This window comes from Alnus glutinosa, chromosome 1 (assembly GCF_958979055.1).
Source record: "Alnus glutinosa chromosome 1, dhAlnGlut1.1, whole genome shotgun sequence".
In the NCBI taxonomy this organism is placed as follows: Eukaryota; Viridiplantae; Streptophyta; class Magnoliopsida; order Fagales; family Betulaceae; genus Alnus; species Alnus glutinosa.
The window spans coordinates 6,573,226-6,589,309 of NC_084886.1; the positions used below are offsets into that span (position 1 = coordinate 6,573,226).

Below are 16,084 nucleotides of genomic sequence, written 5' to 3' on the forward strand. Positions count from 1 at the left end.
GGCAAGTTTACCTATTGATGAACTGCTGAAATGTAGCATTTCAAGGGTATAAAAATATTTATTTAAGGGGTAAGAAGATTTTTTAGAAGGTAAATGGGGTATTGACCCCCTCTCCCTCCGCCCTTGGGTGGAGTGGGATGATAGTGATACGATGGCAAATTTGGATTGATCTCCGCCTATAGGAAGCAGTGTATAACCATACTCCAAAAATTTCAAGAAAAAAAAAAAATATTGTATGACTTTTTTTACCTAGTTACCGTCACAGATACGAGAAACGTTAATGAGTTATGACAGAAAGAAAAATAAATAAAACCCATTGCAAAGGGTGGCACCGGGCAAATTTACCTATTGATGAACTGCTGAAAGGTAGCATTTCAGGGGTATAAAAGATTTATTTAAGGGGTAAGAAGATTTTTTTAAAGGTAAATGGGGTATCTAACCCCCCCTCCCTCCGCCCTTGGGTGGAGTGGGAGGATAGTGATACGATGGCAAATTTGGACTGATCTCCGCCTATAGGAAGCAGTGTATAACCATACTCCAAAAATTTCAAGAAAAAATTGGAAATAATTATTGATATCCAAAAAATTTTTAAAAATTAACTGAGAGGGTCATATGATATGCAGAATTGACAAATGACTCTTTGAAGTCAATTTACGTATATTAACTTGACAAAAACTATTAGGTTGCCACATGAGTCTAATAAAAACGCGACACGCGTCACTCTTAATAAAAAATATTAATATATTAAAAATTAAAAACTTAATATATATATATATATATATAAGAAAGGGGGGGTTTGGGCAGCCACCCCCTTTGGGGAGGGAGTAGCTTGCGAGCCACTTCTAAAGGTGGCCGACGCATGCTCGCGGGCCACCTCATAGCAAGGGGTCAGCTTCTTACGAACCAATTTTACGTTTTTCCTTTTTTTTTTTTTTCCTTAAAAATTGGGAATAATTGCACCACTGATCCTAGTAGTATGCCATAATTATTTTTCACTCCCTATGGTTCAAAAAATTTTAATTTAATTTTATTTTTTAAAAAAATAATTTTATTTATTTATTTTGCATTCTTATTGATTTGGCGTTACGCTAACGTGGCATTTAACAGAATCTGTCAAAAAATTTAACGGAATTTAACACCAATGATCGATTTGTAATTATTGCTTACCACAAGGACCTCTCATGAACTTTTTAAATCTTAGAGAATGAAAAATAGTTATGACATACTACAGGGATCAACGATGCAAGTATCCATAAAAATTGCTCTAAAACATATAATTATTGATTACCTATTCTATTAGTAATATTCCATATTTACCTATATCTCGGTTCATGTGATACAACAGCTTTTCGTTCTCAATAAATTACCAAATATTCTTTCCTCATCAACCTCCCAACAATCTGGTAGAAATTAGGGATGTACAAATGATTCAAAATGCAGTTATTTTCTTTTAATCATAATCCTAACTGCTTTAAGTAATTATTATTTTTAAGCAACTATAAACCGGCAGTTCTACGGTTATTAAAGGCCAATCAGCAACCGCTAATCGTTTGTTGGTCTTTTGGACTTCTTTTAATTTTTTTTTAAGAAAATTCTATGATTGTTTTTCCCATTTAAGTAGGCTTAGAATAGATTCAAAGCCCAACCCTAAAAGCAGAAGGCCTTAATAAAGTCTGCATGGCAACACCCCCAGCAAGGGGACCTTTGCAAGATAATATATAGCCCAAAAGGCCATCAGCTATAAAATGTTCAGAAAAAGTATCCATACCCTATCAAACTACTATTTTATTGTCAATGTGCCTCAATTGTGTTAATACCTTCTCCTAAACTACTAAAAAAATATTAATGTCCCCCTTAAAGCTAACAAAAAGACAAAATAACCCAAAAAAAGTTTGAAAGAGTGAAAAAAAAAAACAAAAATTAGAAAAGAAACTAGAAAAATGAAAATCCAAGAGGTGTCCCAAACTGAAAATTACATAAAACAAAATCTTTAAAAAAAATGAAAAACCTTGGTCTTTATTTTAATTTTTTTTTTGTTTTGTATTTATATAATTTTAAGAATTTTTATAATTTTATGAATGATATTTTTGTCATTTGGGGATATTGATATTGTTTGATAATTTAGGAGATGGACATTGACACAATTAGTAGTTTAAAGGCACATTAATAATTAAATAATAATTTAAGGAGGTATGCGTACTTTTTTCAAAATATTTTGCTGAACTCTAAGAAGCCGACTGAGTACATTAAAAACTAAAATGAAAAATTCAATTATTTTGCAAACGAGTAATCCTTCTTGCACACACTTTGTACATATTTTATATACAAAATACTACGTGGCACTTGTTTTAAATTTTGTTTTTTTTTTTAAATATCATTTAAATAAGATTTTGTGTATAAAGTGTGTGAAAGAAGCGTTATTTTTTGCAGACAATTCTTGGTACTAATTTTTATTATTTTTTTTTACGCAAAAAAATAATATCGAAGATTAGCTGTGAAATCCAGAGCCACAAGCTATAAAATCGACCCCCATCTCATCTCATCACATTGATAAGCTCAAAGAGAGGGAGAGACAGAGACAATGGTCACTCCCTTCACATTATCTCCGTCCTCCACATTCCTCTTCCCTACCAAAACCCTCAAACGCTTTTCCGCTCTAACCCTTTCAAAAAGACAACCAAGGCCTCTCTCGGTGACCGTTACCTCGCTTCGCAAACCTGGCTCTGACATTGACTCGCCACCTCTGCCGCCGAACGTCCAGACCTTCTGGCAATGGCTGCGCGACGAAGGCGTTGTGTCAGCCAAGGCTCCGGCGAGGCCCGCTCTGGTCTCGGAAGGCCTGGGGCTCGTTGCCCAGAGAGACCTCGCTCGGAACGAGGTCGTTCTGGAGGTCCCCAAGAGGTTGTGGATCAACCCAGATGCTGTGGCGGCCTCGGAGATTGGGAGTGTGTGTAGCGAGTTGAAGCCCTGGGTGTCTGTGGCTCTGTTTCTGATTAGAGAGAAGCGGAAAAGCGACTCGCCGTGGCGTTTTTACTTCGATATTCTTCCGGAAACCACGAATTCCACTATATATTGGTGGGTTTGGCTTAGTTTTGGTTGCCTGTCATTTGTATGTTGGAATTCCGTGTTTTCAATGGATTTGAAATTGTGGGGTTGATGAATGTGGTTTAATGGTTGCAGTGCAGGTCAGAAGAGGAGCTGGCTGAACTTCAAGGTTAGTGTAGTTGCTGTTTAGCATTCATCTTTCAAGTTTTATTATTATGTTAGGGTCAGTGTTCAAACTTTCTAAGGTTTGTAAATGGACTACTTACAAATATTTTTGGGATTTAGCTTCATCTGCAGAGCATATATTCTAGTATAAGTATGGAGGGTTAAAAGTCAAAACAGTCTTTTTTAACTCCATGGGAGACTTGAAGCTATCACGGGAGTAATTCAAGTCTTTTTACCCAAGCTAATTGTGTCTTCTTATTTGTGAATACTATGTTATATTCATTTGAAAATTTCTAATGTGTATACCAAATATACAACTGCATTTGTTTGGTTTGCCAATGGGTTAAATTCGCCTATGTTTCCTTAAGTAATGTATAAGACCGTCATGTGGCTTTGATGATGATAGATGTCATAATCTGATCTGCAGAATCCCTTTTATCTTGCCATTTGTTATTGAATTCGATTGAACTGCCTTGTCCAGGAACTCAACTTTTGAGCACGACATTGAGTGTGAAAGAATATGTGCAAAATGAATTTCTAAAAGTGGAAGAAGAAATCATAACCCCTCACAAGCAGTTTTTTCCATCACCTATAACACTGGATGACTTCTTTTGGGCATTTGCAATACTCAGATCAAGGGCATTTTCACGCCTACGTGGTCAGAATCTTGTTTTGATCCCCCTTGCAGACTTGGTAAAGCGTTTTTTTCCCTCTTCTTATTAGTTTTCAGTTGCAGTCTTTCTGACTTCTCAGAATTATCAGTAACTCTAATCTGTATGAAAAAATTAAATAAGGTCTCCTACAATTTGTCATGGACCCTAAGATTCATTAAAAAAAAAAAAAAATTGTCATGGACCATAAGTATTTTGATCACAATTATATTTTTCCATGGTAACAAAAAGAAAAAGATTCTCTGGATTATTCGGGACATAATTATTTAATAATGAAGGACATTAGGGTTTATTGATCATCTCCATGAGCTTGAAGCTTGTTAAGAACTGATTGGCTAAAAGCTGCATTGGACATCCCATAAATGCATGCTCGAGAATGTCACTAAGAGTATATAGAATTTAAATTCAAGCTACTTGAGTCACAAATAGCAGTGAAGAGATGATGCTTGCATCTGAGGCAAACTTTGGTCTCAAGGAAGTCTCCCACAAAGCTTTACTAAAAAAGTAAAAAATAAAAGGTGTATTTACTATTTTCACATACAGGCCATGTTTCACTATCAGATTAGAATAGGTCACTACAGGCAATGCTGTTGCCACTTTCGTTTGATGTGCTAAACTGCCTCTAGTTGGAAATTTAACTTTATCAGAACCTACTTATGAATCAGATTAACCATAGCCCCAGCATAGCCACAGAAGATCATGCATGGGAGATTAAAGGAGCAGCAGGTCTCTTCTCTTGGGATACCTTATTTTCTCTACGGACCCCAGTTTCTGTCAAGGCTGGTGAGCAGGTGAAGTATTCGAGTTTCCAATGTTTCTTATTGTATCCAGTTCCATTGGCATCCCATATATCTGAGCACATATGCTTTTTTTCTATTTGACATTACTGGTAGACTGGTAGTAATTTCTGAATAATCGACAAGTTGGACAACATCAATGCTGAATCCATAGTTATAAATCTAGAGTCATTTAGTGTAGAGGCGAGGTATGTGCCAAAAAAAAAGTGGCATAATAAGTCACTACTAATAAGGAGTGAGCTAAGAAACATTGCCATTTTGATACCCTGAAATCCATGACTTCTCCTTTTAAATTTACATGAATAACCCTTTCCTTATGAATGAGTTCCGATTTTATATTGTTAATATGTGACAATTGGAAGTTTTGTCAACAGGTTATGATCCAGTACGATATAAATAAGAGCAACGCTGACCTGGCTCTGGACTATGGGTTCATAGAATCCAAGGCAGATCGGAATGCTTATACTCTAACACTAGAAATATCAGAGTCAGACCCATTTTTTGGGGACAAGCTGGATATTGCAGAGTCAAATGGTTTGGGTGAGACTGCGTACTTTGACATTGTTTTCGACCGTCCACTTCCACCAGCAATGCTTCAATATCTGCGTCTGGTAGCACTTGGGAGCACCGATGCTTTCTTGTTAGAATCTATTTTCAGAAACGATGTCTGGGGCTACCTTGACTTGCCTGTAAGCCGTGCCAATGAAGAGCTCATATGCCGAGGGGTCCGAGATGCATGCAAATCTGCGCTTTCTGGCTATCATACCACCATTGAAGAGGTAAACTTTTATCCTCCATTTGAGAGCAATGGTGTCTCTATTACTCAATCAGTCTGAACCCATGATAACTAAATAGAATTTGAATTGCAGGATGAGAAGTTGAAAGGAGCAAATCTTGATCCAAGGCTAGAAATCGCAGTTGGAATAAGAGAAGGGGAGAAGAAGGTGCTCCAGCAAATTGATGAGATCTTCAAGGGAAGGGAATCAGAATTGGATCAGCTGGAGTATTACCAAGAAAGGAGGCTGAATGATCTTGGTCTATGCGGGGAGCAAGGTGAGATCATCTTCTGGGAGCCAAAGTAGTGCCAAGTCTTTCACTCCTACCTAAGCTATGATTAGTACCTCAAATGAAACGCAGTTTCTGGAGTTCTCTTAAGAGGGGAGGAAAGGAAACACCCAGCAGACAACCTTTTGTATGCTGCAGTAATCTCTGCAATTGTCTTAATTGGGTGTGCAATTATCCATTCAGCTTACTCCTGCAGTACTTGTGCTTCAAGTGCAGCAAGAAGTTCCTGGTTGAGCTACAATCTTTCTTAATAGCTAACATATAAAAAGATTAGTAATTTTTGACATAACTCGTAAACACGACACGAACCAAACACAAAATTATCACATTAGGATCGAATGGTCTAACTTATTTAATTAAATGGGTCGAGTTAGGATTGACCTATATAGTCTTGTAACTATGCCTCGACACGACCCAAATTTAATACGTGACATTTAGTGCTGACAATTTTTTACACTACTCTTAAACCCAACACATAATTAGCGAGTTGAAGTTGAAGGGTCTACCCGTTTAATTAAATAGGTTGGGTTAGAATTGACCTATATAACCTTGTATCTATGTCTCGATACGATTTAAACTCGACACACAAATACGAATTGTCACCTTTAATATATAACATAATTAACACTTATTGTTATCACAATCCAAAGAAGTGATATGACTTATCCAAATCTTTAGGTGCTACTTTTCATTTATTGAAATGGATCATGGTACTAGATTTTTGCTTAAATAAATCTTAAAAGGAAGTATGGCACATGAATCATGATCGACCACAGCATAAGTAAATTACTCTCCAATGATATTTCCATTACACATTAAGCTTAGTTGAAATGTCTACGAGCCTTAGATTGCACGACTACAATATAATATGTTAAAATTAGAGAATGTAATATAGTACATTTTTATCTTACAATCAGTCTTATATAATTGGATTTTATTTTATTTTATTTTATTTTATTTTATTTTATTTTATTTTTCACAATAACTGGTCCAACGGGATTGGGACTAACACGTCAAATACGGACGCCCCAAAAAAGGAAATAAGCCAGGAGGAAATGCTGGCTTCATTTCCATTCATCACACTGATTCTGAAAAACCAAGCATTTCGAGTGGGACAACTTTTTGGACAATGATCTACAAAATCGGATATCTATTTACTGTGTAATTATATGAAAGCTAATGAACACATCAACCGAACAAGAACAAATAAATATATAAACAAATAATAATAAGACAACATTTTTCACACCCAAACGGGCACTCAACTGTTCTTTTCTGCCGTTTGGTGCAAAAGCTTTTGTTAAGCGCGTATACAAGGTTATAATAATTGCTTTCTCTTCTGAAAAATGACACGACCGCTCCCCATATCTACGAAAAATTCAGTGGTTCACCATCAATTGCAGTCATCATGTTTTACTCGAGCTGCCAGGGCCTAGCAAGTCATCACAAGTTGTTCCCCCACAAAGGCACTCGTGCGGATTTGCATAGAAATAATCTTCCTCCTTTGGCTTGTCTACAGTAACCCTACGCCGCCTTGGCTGCCCCATTCTCTTCTCATGAGCCGATCTAACAGCGACTACAAACTCATTCCATGCAAGTGTTCTATTCTGATGCATATCCAATAACTCTACAAGCCTTTTCCGATCCAATACGATGGTTTTTTTAAACCCAAGATACCTGCAAGATATCTTATTAGAAATGTCTTCAAGATCTTCGAAAAAGCCAACCTTTCTGAGTGTGGGTATACAAACCTGCGGTGGCCTTCCACAACTTTTGCCATGTTTCCGTCGTAGGTGGGAATGAAAGTGTTACTGGCTACCGAAACCATAAAATCTAAAGCCGCCATTTGAGATGAATGATTCTGGAATTGTTGCAACTCCCCTGGGGCTAGCAACATTTCCTTTTTCACCTGAAAATTGTTATGGGGTCCCAGATCTTAGAAGAATCATATGCAAACAAACATGAGGGAAGTTGATAAATTACTGTCAAGAAGCTTATTGCTAAAGCTAAAAGGGAGATGATACAAATACTCAATAAGAATAAACATGCATATTCTACAGTTAGGTCCAACCACTTGATGGAGCCCTGATGAGGTTCTCTAACAAAAATATGTGCAGGAGAAATGATCTAAATGATCTAACTGTTTGTCAATTATATGGGTAAGGCAAAACCATAAAAGGCATGCTTGATCATCAGCATGTAACAAGCATCATAAAACTTGGAAAGGTTTCAATATGTTACCACTGAGGTCATCTTAATTAGAATAACTCAGACACTGGACAAAAGCAGAGTGGTTTTCACTACCATCAAAGGGTGATAATATCACAAGCAGAATCACAGAGAAAAAAATTAAGGCAAGATGCAGAATAGAAATAGACTCACAGTTACTGGAAATGCAGCTCTTAGTGCCGCGAGTCTCCGATCACTGCCATAAATCTCACCAGCTGCGATATAAATCTGTGTGTTCTTATCGAAGCCCAATGCCTGCAAAACTAACGCCGCCTCCTCTGGTGTCAGAGGACACAAACCTTGTGCTCTCCTCTCTTTTGACACTATCTCTTTCTCTCTCCACCAAGGGTATGCATACCTGGATGAAATGGTGCAATATGATGAATACACACTACTTTGACCGTAAGACACTCTTATAGATTCGAGTGAAAAAAATAAATACAGTTTGGTCAGGAAGGATCATTAATAATTCTCTTTCCTCTCCAAGTGGTAGAACCCTGAGTTAGATTCAGAAACAAACAAGCAGGAACCACGCTTGTCACACTAGACAGGAAGCTGCTTGGTTAGACAATTTCTGATTATCCCATTGAATCATCACACATTTGGCATCCTGTCCAAATGCATGATGCATTATAATAAAGAAAAAATTTCAGATCATTTGACCACAAAACTATGACCATTCTATTATTTTCTTTCCCCTTTGTTCTATACATCACCTAGCATATATTCACTGGACAATCTCTTTTACAAGTTAACCACTTCATAAGCAAAGTGTACTTAAAAAAGCATTTGTCAGGTTCTTCAAATGTGCATTCCAGAAGGGATAAAAAAAAGTTCACTCCCAAACAACAAACCTCATCCGCTTGAGCTCCTCAGCTTCTTTCTCAGTGCAACCATGAGTACAACCCGAGAAAGCCAACATGTCCATCTCGTATCTTAGATGCAGAGCCACGAAAGGTCCCTTTTCTTGAAGCATACGAACCAATTTGTACCCCAAAGTCTCAATCTGAGGAGTGAATTTCAGTGCCTGGAAATTAACATGACATCTGAGTTTCTGAAGATCAAGTGGGATCCCATTGTTTGCCAAACGTGCATCTGTTTTGTTAAAGTGCAACACCTTATGCTTGCCAAAAAGTGGAAGAATCTGCACAATGGAAAGACATAGGATCAGGATGAATCGCCAAAAAAAAAAAAATGTATAAAATGGGTCAACTCATTCATTCATCAAAAGACTCAACAGTTCACTTTTACTTGGCATGTTTGGTGGGTGGGGGGAAGAAGAAAAAAAATGGGAAAGGGTTGGGGAGGGGGGGTGCATGTTTATATTGTATCCCATATTTGGTTTTACTCCACTTTCACTTTAATATCAGGAGCACTGATTTGCGCTGAAGTGAACTGGAAATTGTACATAGCTACTCTTCAATGCAGTGGAACAAGAAAAGTCAAAGACTGACAGGATTACCGATCACTACAAGGCTAGCGGGGTTCTTAAAATTAACACCTACTGAGCCTGAACTTAATTGGTGCTGACATCATAAATGGCAATGCGAGCCCCACCACTACAAATGGATTTTCTAGAGAGACCAAGCACGTGATAGTGAAGGAATGCTATATACTACACTATTGTCCTACCATTATCCTAGTATGTTGACGTGGCATTGTCAATCCACCCTTACATCAATCCTTGTTAAAAAAAATATATATCCAATGGTGGATTGAATTTGCCACATCAGCATAGTGGTGGATTACTCCATAATAGTGATCTCTCCACTGTTAAAGGACCTCCTCAAAGAATATCTTTTGCACCCCCGAAATTGTTTTAGGCAGCATCTCCTTCCCATGTCCATTATGGGAAAATGTTTTACAGGAGCATTACAACATTAGATGGATGCCAGCAATTATGCTATGCTGACTGTCTTGATATTGAACAGGGTCTAAACACATCATGATAAACCGATAATATTCTAAACTATAACAAAAAGTTTTCAGTGTTGGTACTGATGGCCATAGCATGAAGATAAATACATTTGCTTTTATGGTAAGAAGAGATAGAACCATTGCCATTTGTCCACTTTTTTTTTTGTCATACAAATTGTTTATTCAGATATGAATATTTCAAGTTTCTTTAATATTTTTTTCGGTTTGTTAAAAAGTTTCTTTAATAAATTACTATTCAGGATTCCTTAATCCTCATGGTCCTAGTAGATCCCATATAAACCCCATATCAGACCTTTGTTAAGAAAATCCACGAGGAAAAGAGAAATCTCAAGAGGAAGAATTAAATGGGGCCTTATTCTTCTCATAGAACCTTCTCCACAAAAAATGAACAGACTTCCAACATTTTTCGGGTCCATCAATAACCTTGATCAGATAAGCCCACAAATCAAACAAGCCAAGTCAAGCTCAAGTTTCAAATTCAATTCTTAACAAACCAGGGGGCAGAAGTATTTTCAATAGCCTGATAAAAAATAAATCTACCTGTAAGCTGTGAACTTGATAAATAATATAGATTTTCGTTAATTAAATCCAAAGTAGTGAAAAGTACACGAACCTGTTGTAAGTAATATCTTTCATTTGACCAGCTAACAGGAGGCATCTCAAGTGGAATGACTCCATATTTCCTATTAAACCTCTTTGGCAGCCTTTTTATGATTTGAACTTCATCTCTTAGTGAATCAATGAAATGTCTCACATCAAAGATGTCCTCAAAATTACTGCAGAAATAATGAAAGGGTTTAAAATGTTAAAACAGCCATAAAAGTGGGTAACTAAGTCTTAAGTACTGTAGAAAGAATGCTAAGACTTAAAATTAAGTCATTTTTTTTTCCGGAACAACGAATACACCTAGGATCAGCCCAGAAGGATGTCTTATCAAGCTCTGGAATAACCAAAGTGAGATTCAAAAGCCGAGCAACAGTCACCATGTCGCATATCTGAAATGCCGAAGTAGCTAAATCAACAATTTGATATATGATAACAAAAAAGGGCAAAGAAAAAAAAAGGCACAAACCGCTGAACGCATTTGATTCAAGCCTCCATTGCAGGACACTCTAAGAAAACCATTACTTTTATACTTTCCTGCAAGATATCAGGAGTTCCTGTCTTATTCTATAAGCAAAAAAACAAATATCTTGATAACTTTCATCATTTAAAAATCATAGAAATCACAAGCCAAAATATAATATTATTGATTCAAACTACCCCAAAATGTACATCATACCCAATATGTTTCAAGTAGCACTAAACTGAGATAAATAGAGTAGTGACTATAATAATGATTCAATCCTGATCACTGACATAATAACATTATGAGCTTTGGGGGCTCAGGAACTCACTTGCGGGAAGAAGAGGCGGCAGCGATCGCACCTCTTCGAAGCGAAGCTGAGCTCTCTGGGACATCCGATTGGTGATCCCGGACAGCAAATGTGGGTGCCATAGCCCACCGACCGCCACAAGCTGAACCAAACACGTCCAGAGCACAATGCTCGAGCACACTCGGATGAACCATACCTGCAACCGCGTCCTCGGAATCACCGGAGCCGGTAGCTTATCGCACCGCACCTGTATACTCTCCGATCTAATCTCCATATCTCCGCCACAAACCTCATCCCCTCTGCCTCCACATCAATTTTCACAAACCCCGATTTCGCCAATTGAAAAGGCACTCACATGGTGTGCCCTACGCTAAGATTATCCCCAAATTTGGAAGCTTTGAAAAAAAAAATAATAACAATAATTGAGAATTTGGATAACTCCGATAATGTAGTATTATGAAGTTGTGAAGTATCAAGGAAAAAGAAAACCCTAGAGGGCAAGAATCACGAGCGGAAAAGAAGAGGGATAACAAATTAAATAACTTTCAACAACCCACAGCACAAACCGGCAGGGTCAGTTGCTTTTTTCTGATTCTTTTGAACTCCGTTATTTTTTTCCGGGAAAATTTCCTTTTTTCTCACTTTATTTTCCTCACAGCGAAACTCTCAAAGCAAATAAATATAGCGTTTTCCTGCAAGAAAAAAAAAAGATATATACAAAAATATATATAAATAATTAAATATGTTAATAGGTTTTCTTTCTCGTTCTGGATCTTCTTTATTCAAAACTAGAAATATACGATGTGGTTGGAAGATTTGGGCTTTTGAATGGGACAATTGTCGGAGACTTAGAGAAGGAGACCTCTGCGGTTCTAAAACACCTCCAGTTGTTCCTATACGACGACTTCAAAAGCCGTTTTTTTCAACATTGAAATTACCGTTTAATATAATTTTGAGAGTATCCTAATTCGCTAAATTCGGTAGGAAGAGGGACATTCTTGGCCTTTTCTTTGTATTATTCATGGGAAAATAAATACCCAATATATGATTTGCATTTACTTGAAAAAAAAAAATTAATAATATTTTATTTCCATTTGTCAAATTTTAAATTGAGTAATGTTATACTTCACACTCATTTCATATTAACTGACATAACATGTTTTAAGTAATTTATTGACATTATTAGTCACTTAAACATGTCAGCCGGGTGTGTTATAGATGTTATAAATATGTATGAAGAGTGACATTCTTCTATAAATATGCAATTACTGCTTTGTTCCTTTTTTTTTTTTTTTTCCATATATGGACTAGCTAGGCATAATAGGAATTAGGAAATTTGAGTTTGTAAGATACATCCAAAATTGAGTGCAAAGTGTAGCAATTTTTTTTTTTTGTTTTACATGTCCACGCAAGAGAGAGATGGGAAATTCAAACTAGTGATCTTCGTTTCATAAGACATAGTCTCCAGTCGATTAAACTAATCTTTGAGAACGAAAAGTGTAGCAATTGAAAAGATAAATGAATTTTTTTATTATTATTATTTATTCATTTGATTTGTATATGTTGTATGTCTCCGTATAATTTTTATTTTTGTAATAATCAATTATTAAATTTGTAAGACCCACGTGTAAGCGTATATCACATCTCACCTGGCCGGAAAAGCATAAAAGTTGCTCATTATTCATCCACATTATAGTAACATTAATTGTTCTAGCTGATTGATGTTGTTGGTGAAATTGACATATGATAGTAGGATTGGCCACATATCCATTTTCTTGTGCATACTAAAAATGCTTACAAGTGTGTTACTGGGATTACCCATTTAGTTTGTACCTTGCATGCACGTAGGAATATTGGTCTCGTTTGATAATGTTTTATGATTTTTTATTTTTTATTTTTTTTACTTTTTAGCAAAAAAAAAAAAATATAAATATCATTAATAAAACAACCCCAAACACAAAATATTTATTTATTTATAATCCAAATAATTTCATTCTCACATGAAACTTCCCTTTCACGAAAAGCTCTCAATAAGAGGAAACAACATGATACTGAATAGAGAGCATCATGATATGATCATACGACGCGTAAGGGGCGAACAAAAATCAACGTTTTCTGTAATTCAAGGAACCTAGAAGGCTAGAACTGCCTCATGTTACATGATGGATAGATAGCCCTTCTCTTTCACCACCATATATATATATATATAAAAGACGTGGTAGGCTTATAACCACGATTGACTCGTATGATTTAGTTGTTAGGCCGGCTTCCACACAATTCTGCGAAAAATTATATAAATTATACATGTTTGTATAAGGCCAAAGTCCATATAAGATTATTATTAAGTCTAATTTTGACAGGGTCCAGCCTAATTTTTAGGTCATGTTAACAAGATTGATATATTGGAGAGTTTTTTATCCTCCGTTTGTTCAACGAAATTATTTTTTAAGAAGAAATTATTTTTCAGAAAAATTATTTTCTTGAAACTATTTTTCGACATTTGGCTCGTACGAAAAAATCCAACGACGTAAAACGGAATTCGGCAACCACTCTCAAAATCCGGCGACATCCGGCCATTGTCGTCGAATTCCGGCGATCAAAATTCTGAAATCTTCGGGGTAGAGTCGGGCTACCAACAAACTTTAATACCCGGGAGTGGTAAATTTTCACAAACGTGCGTGCAAGAATGATGAGTTTATATTAAGAAAACGATTTAACAACTGTAAATCGTTTTCCAAAAATTTAAGAAGCTTTTACGGTTAATGTTCTGTTTGTTTCGGCGTAAAATGATTTCAGCATTTTCCAGTGTTTGGTAGGGCGAAAATAATAGTCAACCGTAAAATGATTTTCTGTTTGACCAAAAATGCTTAGTAAATTTCGGAAAATGATTTACGCTTTTTAAAAGCGTAAATCATTTTCCAAAGACGCAGTCGATCTATTTTAAACGTCACAATCGACCTTCACGTTCGCCGACTACCATCGAAATATTGCCGGTATCGGAATCCGACAACATTCGGTTAATGTCGCCGGAATTTGGCAACGGAATCCGGCCACCTTCGCCGGAATCCGGTCAGCCAGATTCCGGCCATCTGGCCGGATCCAGGCCGGCCCTGGCCAGAGAGGCCGATTCCCGGCCAGCCTTGGCCAGAGAGGCCGGATCCCGGCCGGCCCTGGCCAAAGAGGCCGGTTCCCGGCCGGCTGGCCGGACGGATCTGGCCAGATCCGGCCACTTTCGCCGGAATCCGACTATCCCATATTTCGACTAAACTGTCTGGATTCCGGCCTTTATCTCGAATTCTGGCTATATTAGCCGGAATCAGGTAAAAATGGTCAGAATCTTGTCGGTCAGTGACCGAATCTCGTCATCGATGATTTTTATATTATTTTACATTAATATTTTTATGTTGTGAATAAAAATTGATTTTTATAAGTTAATATGATTGAATAAAAATATAAAAAAATATTTGCGATTTTCCGTACGCGCCAAATACCGGAAAATACTTTCGACGGAAAATAGTTTCCTGAAAAATGACTTCCCTGAAACCATTTTACGATGGAAACCATTTTAGGTCGAAACAAACGGAGCATAAATTGAAAATGATTTCCGTTGACCGTTATTTTTGCCCCTACAAAATACCAAAAAATGCCAAAAACATTTTCTATAAAACATTTTATATCGAAATAAATAGAGCATTAGTAATAACATTTCCAGTAATAAGGGTTATTTTAACTATTCAAAAAGACATCTCTTCTATTTTAGCTACTTATTTTTCAACACAAACTTGATCAATACTATCTATTTCATCATTTACTTTCTTTAAATATTATTTTTCAAACATTTTTTTTTTCACATTTCACCTCTCTCTCTCCATTTCTTTAAATATTATTTTATATTAGTCCAAGTTGCTTTAGTCTATTGTAGCAAATCGGATAGGAAGCCTTTATTTTAAAAGCTCTATTGGAGGGGTCAATTATCTAATAATAGTTAAATTTAGCTATTATAACCAATTTAAAAGCTCAGTTGGAGATGCTCTAAGACCATAATATAGCATGTTAAGATAAGCTTAACCCAAAAGGTTGAGCCTATGAGTATGATCTCAACTATATTATATTAACCACTAAATCCAACAAACGACTCAATCTTTTTACATTGACACGTGTAAACTCGATAATATATGTGTATGTATGTGTGTGTGGTCCGTTCTAATTTCGTCCTATTTGTCACAATCTAATACAAATTAACTGAATAATTAATATTAAAGTTCAGCTCAGTTCTCACTTAATTATAATATGATTGGTTTGAACTTTGATAGTCGACCAACCTTGAGAAGAAGCAGGGGCAGAATTATCCAAAAATTCTATAGTTTTTTATTTAAAAAAAAATTCCTAAATTTGATTTTTTTTTTTTTATGAGTTAGACTCCTCAAAAACTAAGTTTTACTCTAAAAAATTCTTCATTTTTTAATTTCGTTTCCATCGTTTCAAATTCTAGTTCTGCCCACGAGAAGAAGGTATGTTGAGGAATGAAGAGGATCAGTAGCTTAAATTCACACCGTTAAGGAAGAAACGAGGAACTTAAAAAAAAAAAAAAAAAAAAAAAAAAAAAAAAAAAAAAAGAAAAGAAAAAGAAAAGGAAAGTGGTACAAATTGGGGGACCCGGACCCCTAGGCCCTAAAGAAGCATGTGATGCAATGATGAATACCTCTTAGCTTCCGTTGCATGTGGGAGTTGGGGTTTGTCATAATTTATGGGCGCGCGGTGGTTCATTACTCTGTCCGATGTTGAATCTGTGTTGGCG

General features: G+C 36.3%; 2 protein-coding genes across 3 annotated transcripts; one reads left to right on the forward strand and one right to left on the reverse strand.

Moving 5' to 3' along the window:
- Positions 1 to 2,537: 2,537 nt before the first annotated feature.
- On the forward strand, positions 2,538 to 5,984 carry LOC133868949 (ribulose-1,5 bisphosphate carboxylase/oxygenase large subunit N-methyltransferase, chloroplastic). Of its 2 annotated transcripts, none has more exons than XM_062305942.1 (6): positions 2,538 to 3,075; positions 3,186 to 3,214; positions 3,638 to 3,903; positions 4,547 to 4,672; positions 5,053 to 5,457; positions 5,548 to 5,984. In XM_062305942.1, exons 1-6 carry the CDS (start codon positions 2,582 to 2,584, stop codon positions 5,758 to 5,760), a joined length of 1,533 nt encoding a protein of 510 aa, XP_062161926.1. In that variant the 5' UTR covers positions 2,538 to 2,581; the 3' UTR covers positions 5,761 to 5,984. The 2 variants fall into 2 exon arrangements, with proteins under 2 accessions (XP_062161926.1, XP_062161931.1); XM_062305947.1 differs by having other exon boundaries at positions 3,692 to 3,903.
- Positions 5,985 to 6,937: 953 nt separating this feature from the next.
- LOC133868963 (rhamnogalacturonan I rhamnosyltransferase 1) lies at positions 6,938 to 12,127 on the reverse strand. The gene is made up of 8 exons (XM_062305955.1): positions 11,308 to 12,127; positions 10,983 to 11,050; positions 10,817 to 10,905; positions 10,524 to 10,686; positions 8,827 to 9,116; positions 8,126 to 8,330; positions 7,495 to 7,652; positions 6,938 to 7,420 (listed from the first exon to the last, which is right to left on the reverse strand). The coding sequence occupies exons 1-8, from the start codon at positions 11,558 to 11,560 to the stop codon at positions 7,150 to 7,152; spliced, it is 1,497 nt and encodes a 498-aa protein (XP_062161939.1). The 5' UTR covers positions 11,561 to 12,127; the 3' UTR covers positions 6,938 to 7,149.
- Between the last annotated feature and the right edge of the window lie 3,957 nt (positions 12,128 to 16,084).

Bases quoted from the DNA above. Each gene is read 5' to 3' on its own strand.
- LOC133868949 (XM_062305942.1), top strand. From the start codon at position 2,582: ATGGTCACTCCCTTCACATTATCTCCGTCCTCCACATTCCTCTTCCCT. The intron at 3,215-3,637 runs GTTAGTGTAGTT...TCTGATCTGCAG, and splicing joins GGAGCTGGCTGAACTTCAAG to AATCCCTTTTATCTTGCCAT. The intron at 5,458-5,547 runs GTAAACTTTTAT...TTTGAATTGCAG, and splicing joins ATCATACCACCATTGAAGAG to GATGAGAAGTTGAAAGGAGC.
- LOC133868963 (XM_062305955.1), bottom strand. From the start codon at position 11,560: ATGGAGATTAGATCGGAGAGTATACAGGTGCGGTGCGATAAGCTACCG. The intron at 10,687-10,816 runs GTGTATTCGTTG...TTATTTCTGCAG, and splicing joins TCCTTCTGGGCTGATCCTAG to TAATTTTGAGGACATCTTTG. The intron at 7,421-7,494 runs GTTTGTATACCC...GATATCTTGCAG, and splicing joins GTTGTGGAAGGCCACCGCAG to GTATCTTGGGTTTAAAAAAA.